The following is a 12,026-nucleotide window of genomic DNA, read 5'->3' as shown; positions in this document are numbered from 1 at the left end:
GCATGGGAATGGTTAGGAATTAGGTGAAAGGTGAAAGAGCAAACACACCAAGTCTAGACTCTTTTCTATGATGACCTTTGGTGATACTGGCTGGAAAAGTGCACAAGTCAATTGTATCATTATGAAACATCAACTACCTGCAGCGTTCATGCAAACCCAACTCGGACCCTCGTCCAGAAGATACCTATTTTCTTCAGACATTCATTGCACAACATTGCACAACTGAAAAGTCTCTCCACATATAGTATTTTACTGAGGATCATGTACAGTGGACTTTGTCTGTGTGTGTGTACATATGTGTGTATGTACGTGCAAGCTATGTGTGTGTGTGTGTGTGTGTGTGTGTGTGTGTGTGTGCGTGCGTGGGCTCATCAGGTGACGTATGTTTGCTGTCCCCCCTTATATCATCCAGTCCAGATGGGAGCTCGCAGTTACAGACACTTCGTTTGCAGAGTCGACTGTCACTTCTGGGTCCTGCACCTCCGACACAACTGCAGGTAATCCTCGGGAATTTGGAATTCAATCCTGGACATTGCATGCAGCTATATTCACTTGTTTTATGCTGATTTCTTTTTTTTTTTTCTTTGCAGAGATGAATGCAAAATTAGTGGTTGCCCTCATTCTTACTCTGCAGGGTAAGTCAAACTAACTGTATTACATTTTGTTTTTCTATAATTCACTTTTCATTTATTATTATTTTAGTCTGAGGAGAGCTGATCATATTTGTATTAAATGAAATGAATATTCGAACTGTTTTATCTTCAATATGTTGGTTTTGAAGAATCCCTCTGCTCTTTTCTTCGAAGTCTCTTCGAGCCTGTGTGACGTTCCGGAACCGAGCGCAGAGCTGGTCCAAACATATAATCAGCTCAGAGAAAAGTTCATCACGAGGCTGAAGAACCTGGTCAACACCGCTTCCAGCTCTCCGGTGGTGCAGACCGGGGGAGGTATAGAAGAGGGCAAGGTTGCCGTGGGTTACCTCAACAAAGCAGTTGAGGGCGAGGAATTCAAGGCTATCGCCAAGGTGGCAGCGTGAGTGCTAACACTTTGTTTTCAGGAAATACTGCTGATAATAGAAACACTCAAAAATGTGTTAATTTCCTTGTGATACAGAGTGTTGGCTGGAGAAATGGATGGTCAAGTGCAAACAGTTCGTAACGGAGCGCTGGGTCTGTACGGAAAATACATCCGCCCAGTTGCAAAAGACAGAGTGGAGACCTTCATCAAATCCATGCAAGAAATCCTGGACAAGGTCATGCCCGCTAATTAAGGTCAAGCGAGGTCGGCGAGGTAGAACGAGATGATAGATCATAGCTGACAACTCTAGAAAACACTGAGAAGAACTATGCACAAAACTATTGCTTCCTTTCCTGAAAAGAGAAACAAAGGTCAAGTCATCGATGCAAGAAATGTGCATGTACAGTATTATTGTTTGATGAACTAATCCTAGTTTTGTGTCGATGTGCGCGTGTGTGTTTGTGCATGTGAGAGAGTTTGTTCAATAAAAGAAACTGAAAATCAACTGCGTCGGTTTATGGAACCTCACCTGATGATACGCTAGCATCACAACTGAGAATATATTTCCACATCATGGTTGTTTACAGGATTATTAGAACATCTACTTGGCAGGTTGAGGGTTTTAAAAAGGCAGAGTGGGTTCAAGGCCATAACAGAAGTCTACTTTGTTAAATTCCTCCCTACTATGAAGACAAATGTCAACACAAATGTATTTGAGTTTTATGAGTTTGTTCACCATACATTAGCTGTACCAGGACGTGTGTGCTACATACATGGAAGTTAACCTTTAACATAAGTCAGGCATCATCACTCTGCGACATTATGATATTAGAGTTTCACCAACAACCCTTGCTAGGTGATCCCGGTCTGCGTGTCCACAATGTACAGCGTAGCACCAAAGTGACAGAGAGCCAAGGAAAGAGACAACAAAAGTTTGAGGCTGCGTCTTCTCCCTTTTCCATTGATTTTTTTTTAGATGCTAGAATCAGCAGGACATGTGTGGGGTACCACAAGGGTCTGTCTTAGCACCTCTATTGTTCATATTTATGATGTTGCACAAGTTTCTAACACTGTATGTCCAATATTATTTGCAGATGATACCAATTTCAGTACTGATGAATAAGGTAAATACTAGAGTACTTTCATAATGGTTAATAACAAATAAATTGTCACTGAATGAAAAAGATCAAAGTTTGCGTTATTTGCTGGTAAATAATAATCATTTGGAATCCTTCAAAATTGACATTGATAGTGATATTATCTTTGTTGTATTCTTTGAGTTACAAAAACATTTTAATTGATAGAAAAACTCATCTATAAAGATGAAATCAGTTTAGTCTGCAATTATTGTACAAAGATCATATAGAATAGTGACTCTTTTTTTGTATGTTGATGTTTTATTGTATTCCGATTTACCTCGACTTCTGATTGAAATATTGCACATTTTTTCTTCCGAAACGTAGTAGAATGGGAGCTTTTCCCAAACATTAAGAAACAGCTTTTTTGAAATATAAGAAGAAGAATGAATGATCTATTTTTGACATTTATATCTGTCCAATAGTCAAATCAATAACTTTTGTATCGTACATCTCATGGACAGTTTTCGATTAAATACAGTGAAGCCCAGTAATGGTATACAAATCTGCGTTTATTCACTTATTATTTGTCTTTACCTATAAAATCAAAACTAAAAGGCTGATGTCCAAGACACCTCAGACTCCTCTTAACATGGAGGAGCAGCAGCTCTACCGGGTTTCTCTGTCGGATGGTTGTGCTTTTCACCATATATCTAAGGGAGAGTCCAGACAATTTGTGAAAAAAAAACAACATACTTATTGTCATTAGTTGTTGGAGGTGACCAAAAGTATGACATTGTGGATCCAAGCAACAAAAATGTTTACTCTTTTAGCAAAATGTTTTTTATTTAATTTATTATTCTGCTCCAGAAATATCAATGGATTTTTCTGCAACAGCTTTTCTTTCCTTTCAATCTCATCTCGTCCTTTATATAAGTTTGAGTACAAGTTTTTATATGTACACCGCCACAAATTCATCAATATTAAAAAATGAGTATAGAATTATTTATTTATTCATACTTTCTATTTGAGACAACAGAATAATACCTTCATATTTAAATTCATATTTTACAATTATCAGAATCAGAATTATAAGAATGAAATAAAAAGAGAATAATACAATACAAATACATTAAATTAAAATAAAGTAAGAGATATTACCTTAAAAGGCATATAAATAAATCCTGAACGGTTAATTAAGAAAAAATAGTTTTTTTCCATTCTTGCTGAAGATTCTTTCTAAACACTGATTCTAACCTGTATTTAAAAGGCTTAATAGGTAAATAGAATTTTAGTAGTAGTGATAAAAATGGGATCTTCTATGGACATGGATCGAGCTCTACTGCTCTTCCAATCCAACCGAGCCCCAGACACTGAGCAACTTAGTCAATTGTTTGTTAGAAATCAAACAAGGGCTGAGTGAAAACCGTTTGCAGCGAAATGTGGACAAAACTAAAACTCTGGTTATTGCTGATGATAAGTTTCCAGGGTTGAGGGAGACTTTGGCCAGTCTGTCAAACTGAGCCTTAGAAACCTGGGTGTTGTATTTGACAAAGACATGTCTCTTGTTCAACACTGCAGAAAACTGACCAGAAAGTGTTTCCTTCAACTGAGAAAAATCTCTAAAATTGGTAAAATGTTGTCACAGCATGATCTGGAGCTTGTAATCCATGTGTTTGTGTCTTCTCGTCTGGACTATTGCAACAGTATATTTTTGTGTCTAATCAAGAAGGATCTGTCTCGCCTGTAGTTAAGTCCTAAACTCTGCAGCGAGAATTCTGACCCGCTCTAGTAGAAGAACTCACATTTCTCCGATCCTTAAAACTCTTCACTGGCTTCCAGTTTCTTTCAGGATCAACTTTAAAATTCTGGTTCTTACTTTCAGATCTATTCATGGTCAGGCTCCTCCTTACATCACTGATCTGATCCAGCCTTACACCCCAGCTCGGGCTCTGAGGTCTGTGGATCAGAATCTACTGATGGTGTCGAACATGGTTCAGGACCAGAGGAGAGAAATCCTTCCAGGCTGTTGCTCCTAAGCTTTTGAAATCATTTATTTGTGCAGGCTTTTTCCTAATGTTTTTTAACTGTGTTTTGTTTTGTTGTTTAAGCGTCTTGTGACCCTGGTCTGCGAAAAAACGCTTTACAAATAAAAATTACTTACTTACGATCTTACGTACTTAGATAAATTATGGTTAGAATTTAATTAATTTGGTGATTTTGTTTCCTCGTGTTTCTTTTTTCTATTATTATTTTATAATGTTAAATGAAAAAGATGAGGACTTGTTTTGTTTTAGTTTTCTAATTTAAATGTTTGTCCTGCGTTTGTTGTTGGAGTTGAAGGGAAGTGCTGCCACCTTGTGATTCAACTGAAATATGACTTGATGTTTCTAGTGTTGTATATTTGCCACAGTGCCAGATTTATGTTTATAAAACATTTTTTAAAAGCCAAATCAACAACCGATGTAGATTTTTTCATTTCAAACATAAATTCAACGTATCACATGAATTATTAATCTTATCTCTGTCACCTAAATATTTCATAACCCGAAACAGCCAGATGACGTGTCGGCCTTGGAGTGTGAGGACTTAGGACTATTGTGATGTGTCTTGAACGCATCACCACCACTATGCAAGCCGCTGCAACAATAAGTGCGTCAAAGCAAAACAACTCTTTTGGACAGTCACTATAATTGAATTAGTTTAAAAGGAGGAAAATCAACTCAACATGTTGTTGTTCTGTCATCAAAAAGACAAGTAAAAAAAAGCCCAATCATGTTTATCTCAGTTGAGAGTAGACTTTGGCTCCCTGAGCGACATGTCAACACATCACACATCTATATAAACAGTCCAGCCAAGCCTCTGATTTGTGGAGAGAAAAACACGCAAGTGAGTATGTTTGTGTTCATATACAAGTACCTGGATTTAAAAGAATCTCAACCCCAGAAGGATACAATTGTGACCCTTCAACCCTTACCATCCGCAGGTCTTCGTCAACATGAATAAGCTTGTGGTTCTCACGGTGCTGGTCGCCCTCCTCGCCATCAGTGAGTTCAGCCGAAGCTCTGAACGTGAACGACTTATGACAAAACAAACCATCTCGTCACAGATGCCGAGGGATTCCGTGTGTTGAGGCAGGCGGAGGAGGAGAAGGGAACGCTCACGAAGGCTGCCGACACGGTCAAGTCCTACTACTCGAGCGCCGTCGACACCGTCAGTGGGTATGTGGAGAGCGTCAAGGGCTTGAAACTGGAGGAGAAAGCAAAGTAAGTGGTTACTTGTTACTCACAACAGTCGACAATCCTTGAATACATGTCTAGTAATTGTATCTTAGAGTATAGTTTTCTCTCTGATTTGATCAGATCAACCAAGTTAAATGGATGGATTTACATTTACTTAACTACAACTATGTTTAAGTCTGTATGTTCTCCTTGTTTGCAATGGTTTACCCGGGGTACACCAGTTTCCTCCTACAATTAATAGATGCGTGTAGGAATAGTTGTGTCTCTTTATGTGCCCTGGAACCTGTTCACAGTGTGTCTCCCTTTTTTTTAAAAAATGAATGATTGTTATGAGGGAATGTTCAACAACAAGCAAGTGGACAACATCACTATCTTAAAGTGTTTTTTTTCTTTATTTACTTTGCAGGAATTTTTACACCGACACCACCACAGTCCTGGGTACCTACAGCGGAATCGTTCAAGACCAGATTTACCACATTTTCTCCTCCCAGCATTAAATGATTGTTTTTTTTCCATCTGGATCAATAACATGACGTGACTCACTTCATTACCACCATGTGACGCCCTTAAAAAAAAGGGAATTTCCACCTGAAGCAGAACAGACAGAAGAGAAAAACCTATAATGATTGAAATATATTCTGAATCAGACATCAATGAAACCTTTTCAAATAAAGTATTTATACCTGGTTGTGACGTTTGCTTACCTACCTCATCTGACCCATTCACCTGTTACGCCACTGACTTCTTTGAACACTTCTCAACTGTATTATTGGTCACGAGAAGTTTGTACCTTTATAAATGATCAATGGAACGATTGTGTAACTGGTGTTTGCTCCTGATTGAATGACGTGTTTCTTGAGGGTTTGAGCCAAGATCCTGTTAATAAATGATAACTTCATGTTAATCCAACTTTTACACCTCATTGCTTTAAAAAAAACAAAAAACGATGGCGCCACCTACTGTGCTAAAAAGGACACTGCTTCATGAGGCTTCATCAGCACGCCTGTACCCCAGAGTACCTAGACAAGTTAAAACCTTTTAAATAACTTCATAGTTATTTAGTTAGTTGTTTCGCTTCTTGCTCTTTGTTGAATTGCTGGGATCCATTTTTCCTTAATCAACTATAGTCTTACTTAAGGTAAGGTAAGGTAAGGTAAAATTGTTTTTTTCCAATAGCCAATACATACAGCAATTTTTTTAAAATAAAAATAAATAAATAAATAAAAATAAAATAAGAACAAGAACATAAAGGGAAAGAACAAAATGACACAATCTAAGTCTAAAGATAAAGACAAAGAACATAGATCAAGGAAAAAAAAGAAAAACAACAAAGACAAAGGATACAGAGACTAACATAGAACAGAACATCCAGATATTCAACTGGTACTTCAACTGTATAGTGTCTTAAGATAACTTTGTTATGATAAGACACTTTAAATAAAATTGAATTGAACTTTAAATAAAATTGAATTGAATTGAATTGAATTGAATTGAATTGAATTGAATTGAATTGAATTGACAAAATTAACCTCCCAATGAACTCACACTGCTTATATGTATATCAATAGCAGAGTTTGGGATGAATGTTTCCATTTGTCTTTTGGATTGACGGCCCCTTACAAAAAAGGCCCACTTATGTAAGTCACTTGTCCACACCTAGTTACAGCCTGGAAATTACGCACAATAGTTGTGTCATACTGAATCATATCATTTCACTGCTGATAAGATTGTGAAAGTTAATGGATGGATGGGAAAAAAGGAGGCGAAAAGGAAGTGTTTTCAGGTATAAAAAGAAGCAAGGGTGCACAAAAGACTTAAACACGAGAACAACATGAGTCTCCTCGTTCTTCTGGCTGTTATCGGTCTCACAGGTAAATGTATATTCTCTTCATGAAAATTAAAATCTATTAAATGAATGGAGGAATTTTGTTTTTCTGCAGGAGCGTATCCACTGGAGGACCCCGATGCCTGTCAACCTAATTCCAGGCCCTGGCAGGTCTACCTGCACGGTGATGGAGTTTCCTCCAGCGGGGTCTTAGTCAACCAGTGGTGGATTGTTACCTCCTTTGAATATGCTATGAAGTATGTAAATGTATATGATGCTACTGGTGCACACAGATTATATATAAAGATAGATAAAGATGTATCAAACCATTAAAACTAGACTTTGAAAATGAGTACAAATACATGTTAAAAAGTAGAAAAAACCTTTCGTGGCGTTTATAAAATGATATTTGTGTCAGAGTAGGACCAATAGAAATTCAGGGGTAACTTTCGAGTCGCTGTTTCTTTAAGAAAATGAACTACAGGATGACGTCATTTTGTAGTATTTCTCTTGGATGCGGGTGCTTTTACTGCTTTATCCAGGTTAGAATATATGACTCACTGCTGGGTTCTGGTTAAAAAAATTAGACTTACATTTTTTTTTTTTAATCTCTTATCATAATTGACGCCCCAAATATCATGTTTTATAAAAGGTCAAGTTGGTATCAAGATATGTTAATAATAAATGTTTTAGAAAATAATAAGGTGTTAAAATCTTTCCACATACTTGGCTTCTAAACGCAACCTTTTTTTTTTGTATTTTTGGCTTCCATAAAAAAAGCGAAAACATATATTAGCACACGTACGGTTGCTTATTTACTGTATGTCTAAATCTCCTCTAATCTGTGCCTCAGCGCCCACAATGCAATTGCAACTCTGGGGGACCATGATTTGACAATGGACGAAGGCACAGAGCAGCACATCCGTGTCGCCGCCATCATCCCTCACAGCCCGTATCGCTCGCCGCTCCACAGCCTCGCACTGGTCCGGCTCGCTGAACCCGCCAGGTTTAACCAGTTCGTCCAGCCCATCGCTCTGCCGCGCCGCTGCCCTCTTGTGGGGGAGGCCTGCGTGGTCAGCGGCTGGGGCTCCACGGACCCGAGTCAAGGTAGGTGGATTTGGAATACTCGTCATTCATTCGTCCATCCATTGGGTCCAGTTGGTATCCCAGCCACCAGGGGCAAAATGCATTTTTGATAGATCCCTATTGTATAACCAATGCATACACGGCACCAGAAAAGTAAATGAATCAGTTGAAAGATAGTGTCGTGCCCAGAGGAAGACCTCACAAACAAACCCGTAACCTTCGCACAGTGCCCTCTGGTGGGCCTTGACAAGAAGGACAATGCTTAATGGAGCTTCATCGACACAGTACCTTGAGATCAAACTGACCTAGACAGATGTTAAAAAGTTTCTCTTACTTTGCATCTGGACTCACAAAAGTGGCTCACAAGTTTGCACTCGACACAAATCCCATCAACATTCTGGTCACAGAGTTCAAACACGGTAATGTTTGTTCATCACTTTAAACAAATCCGAGGCGTCGATGTAATCAGATTTGCAGACAGTGATCAGGACTGATTGAAAAAGCTAGACCATGAAAACAATATTAAGCAAAATCAACATTTCACTACAGTGCAGTGTCCTGAAAGACTGGGCCCTGTTTCTGTCATTACTAATGTAATAAACAGCTTTTATTTGAAGGATAAGGAACACGACTAACTACTGGTTAGTTCACTGGGAATTGCAGTTGTTGTCCGTCCAGCAACCTTTCCAGAGTGTCCATCTTTTTTTTTTCCTTCATCAGTCTGAGTAAAACCAAGAAGAAAATAACGGGATTCTGCACATTATGAAGATTTTTTTTCCTTTGGATTTTCAGACTATTTGGATGATGGTTGGATTATAATGGGATGTTATTTTAAACTGGTTCCGAGACACATTAATTCACCTTTCAAAACATTCAGTGATCGCAAAAAAAAACGCAGTCTTTGCTAAAACTAATTTCACTCCCACGAGGAGAGTGACATTTGATATGTTTTTTTCATTAGCAGCCTCGCCTCAGTTGAGGAAGTAGCAAAGCAGAAAATTGGTGAGTAATACATCCATTCTGGGATGGAGGCTTTGTCACAGGATGAATGTTGATAAGAGACAGCAATTTTTAAAAAAAGTTTGAACTCTAAAACGGAGAGGAGTGAGTTATCATGTTGTTAGCATGTTGTGTAACACCTGTTTCTTCTGTGCGACAGACCAGTGGAACGGCTTGATGAAGTGTGTGCCCATGAGTGTCGTAGACAGGGACACTTGCGAAGAAACCTTCCCTGACTTCATCTACTGGAGCCCCGGCATGGTCTGTGCCGGTCAGCTCAACTCCACTGCATGCTTGGTGAGAGGAAAAAAAAAACTACCCAAAACATTATCTCTATACTGACTGCAATATCAAACGTCTCTGTTCCAGACTGGTCAAGGCTCTGTGCTGGTGTGTGACGGTCAGCTTCAGGGTGTGCAGTGGTTCAGTCTGGGCTGTGAGCAGCCAGGCAACCCCAACGTCTTCACCAAGTTGTGCCAGTACAGGAACTGGATTGAGTCGGTGATGGGATCACCCAAAACAACAACTTCTCCTACATCAACAATGCTTCATCAAACAAAAACAGTGTGAATAAACTGGACAATTATATAAATAATAATAGACTCTTCGCTTTTCTGCTTTACTGGTCTTAACGAAAATACGTTTATTTTACGCTGCATGTATTATAAATGAGCCATGTACACTATATTTTGTGTTAAAAAGAAAGATGAAAAAGAAAACCGAGTGGACTATATATAGGGGGAGAAGAGAGGTTCAGATTATGGGTCTTAAAATTGTCAAAAGAAGAAATATGGACATCACCCCTATTTAATATGTATTAAATATGGTTAGCATTTCTTTCTTGGTAATTGGAAATTATTTCCATGACATGAGGGTCTTTTGCGTCCCTTTGAATGATGTAGTTGACCTTCCAACTTAAACCACCGAGAGGTCAGAAGTCTACTTGGTATTTTTTAATCACGTTTTGCGTCCACAGTGAACTGAGCGAATGTGGAATGTGAATGTTGGCCATCCGCTCTCTCACATCCGTATGTATTACACACAGAACATTGCTGAGTGTTTATCTATTTAATGTGAATTTGTGAAAATATTGAGAAGTGGGGATGTGTTAAAGATAAAGAAGTTACTTTGGTAAATGTTTCAAGGACTTTCTCATTGAGTCTGAAGAGGAGGAAGAAGTGAGTTTTAGCATCTGTTAATATATTTATATTTATTATATTCATAACCTGTAGTTCTATTGATTGAATGTGTTATACAGCAATAGTTACAGTTTCTTCATAAATGAGCCATAAACACAGCCGTTAAATTGCTGTGTTGAAACACCACAACAATATGTTTGTGAAAACAACGCAAATGTCATAAAAAAACACATCGAACAATTTAAAGACAGTAATATTGTAATGTAACTAATTACATTGAAACGGGAGTAATAGGTTATATATATTCCATTGCCATTTTAATGTAGCTTGTCCATGTCTGTGGGTGAGCAAAACCTTTAAAATGTAAACCATGCTAACAAGTGATACCTTCATTTACCTGGACAGAAAAGGGTGACGGTGAAACAATTGACATTAGGTCACTGATCTGATCCAGCCTTACGCCCCAGCTCGGGCTCTGAGGTCTGTGGATCAGAATCTATTGATGGTTCAGCCTTGATTTTCTGGAACTCTTGTGTTGTTCCCAGTATTAGCTTGACCTTTAAAGTATATATTTTATTGAGTATTGTTCTGATTGTTTAAGCTCTTTGTGACCCTGGTCTGGAAAAGCGCTCTACAAATACAAATTACTTACTTACTTACTGAGAAATAGTTGTGTCAATAAGCCACAAGATGGGGCTAGAGCTATGCAAGCCAGTTCCAGGCGGCCAATGTGAGGCTTTGCGTTAGATCAAGGCTGGTGCGAGAAGACACGAATCAGACATTCCTTGCCAGATCTTGTTTGAACTCTGAGCTCAGATCTGAGCTCTGTCATGGCTGTTGAGTTTTCAAATATGTTGTGAAGCTATTAACACAAGAATATGATTCTTAAGGCTCTGGGAGAACAAAGAAACACATGCCAGAGCTGAGGTTTTCCCTCCTTTACACACACACACACACACACACACGCACACACTGACAGCTGTTTCCATACAAATAAAAGCAGTCGAACATCGTGGCCACGTTGCCTTCTGCTCTTAGATGTTTTATTCCCAATTCTTCCACCACTTTATCTCCATTGTCTCCTACATCTGCAGGGAAACCTAATTCTCACCATCGCAGTGTGAGAATCATTTTTGGGTCAAGTTATAGATCAATATTATTAATGATTTAGGAGGATCTGACAGTCACCGATTTACAGCGACTGTTCTCCTTCTCCCAAGAACAATCTTATACCCTTCTCCAAAGGTTTTTGTATTTTCTCATGATCTGTTTCCATGGAGGATACATGTAAGGTGTACACGCATCTATTGTAACATCCATGAGGCCTGTTACTCTGCAAAACAGTTGAAGTCAAACATGTTTTAGGTTTGATGGTAATGATATCAGTACGTTTTTACAGTTCTAACTAACACTCCTGTGCTTCACATTGAGCCCGATTTTGCTCAAGGTTTCTGCCCGTCAAAAGGAAGTTTTACCTTGCCACCGTTGCCAAACGCTTGCTCGTTTTTTATTTTCTGGGACCAGTTTTTCTCTTATAAAGTGTAGCTTGGACTTCAAAGTGTCCTGAGGAAACTTGACACTTTAAATGATGATACATTGAACTGAGACAGCTATAAGTAGCTATGCACTTAAAGATATGATT

General features: G+C 38.6%; 3 protein-coding genes across 3 annotated transcripts; all 3 read left to right on the top strand.

Moving 5' to 3' along the window:
* The first annotated feature begins 371 nt into the window (after nucleotides 1-371).
* apoa2 (apolipoprotein A-II) lies at nucleotides 372-1,522 on the top strand. The gene is made up of 4 exons (XM_087805749.1): nucleotides 372-497; nucleotides 591-635; nucleotides 807-1,032; nucleotides 1,114-1,522. The coding sequence occupies exons 1-4, from the start codon at nucleotides 383-385 to the stop codon at nucleotides 1,268-1,270; spliced, it is 543 nt and encodes a 180-aa protein (XP_087661875.1). The 5' UTR covers nucleotides 372-382; the 3' UTR covers nucleotides 1,271-1,522.
* A 3,510-nt stretch (nucleotides 1,523-5,032) lies between these two features.
* apoc2 (apolipoprotein C2) lies at nucleotides 5,033-6,021 on the top strand. Its single transcript, XM_087806175.1, has 3 exons — nucleotides 5,033-5,140; nucleotides 5,203-5,359; nucleotides 5,742-6,021. Exons 1-3 carry the CDS (start codon nucleotides 5,092-5,094, stop codon nucleotides 5,830-5,832), a joined length of 297 nt encoding a protein of 98 aa, XP_087662301.1. The 5' UTR covers nucleotides 5,033-5,091; the 3' UTR covers nucleotides 5,833-6,021.
* Nucleotides 6,022-7,166: 1,145 nt separating this feature from the next.
* LOC148067618 (trypsinogen-like protein 3) lies at nucleotides 7,167-9,815 on the top strand. Its single transcript, XM_087806406.1, has 5 exons — nucleotides 7,167-7,206; nucleotides 7,276-7,417; nucleotides 8,014-8,267; nucleotides 9,406-9,542; nucleotides 9,615-9,815. The coding sequence occupies exons 1-5, from the start codon at nucleotides 7,167-7,169 to the stop codon at nucleotides 9,813-9,815; spliced, it is 774 nt and encodes a 257-aa protein (XP_087662532.1).
* The last annotated feature ends 2,211 nt before the right edge of the window (nucleotides 9,816-12,026 follow it).

This window comes from Callionymus lyra, chromosome 13 (assembly GCF_982586985.1).
Source record: "Callionymus lyra chromosome 13, fCalLyr1.hap1.1, whole genome shotgun sequence".
In the NCBI taxonomy this organism is placed as follows: domain Eukaryota; kingdom Metazoa; phylum Chordata; class Actinopteri; order Syngnathiformes; family Callionymidae; genus Callionymus; species Callionymus lyra.
This window is presented reverse-complemented; position numbering and strand designations above follow the sequence as displayed.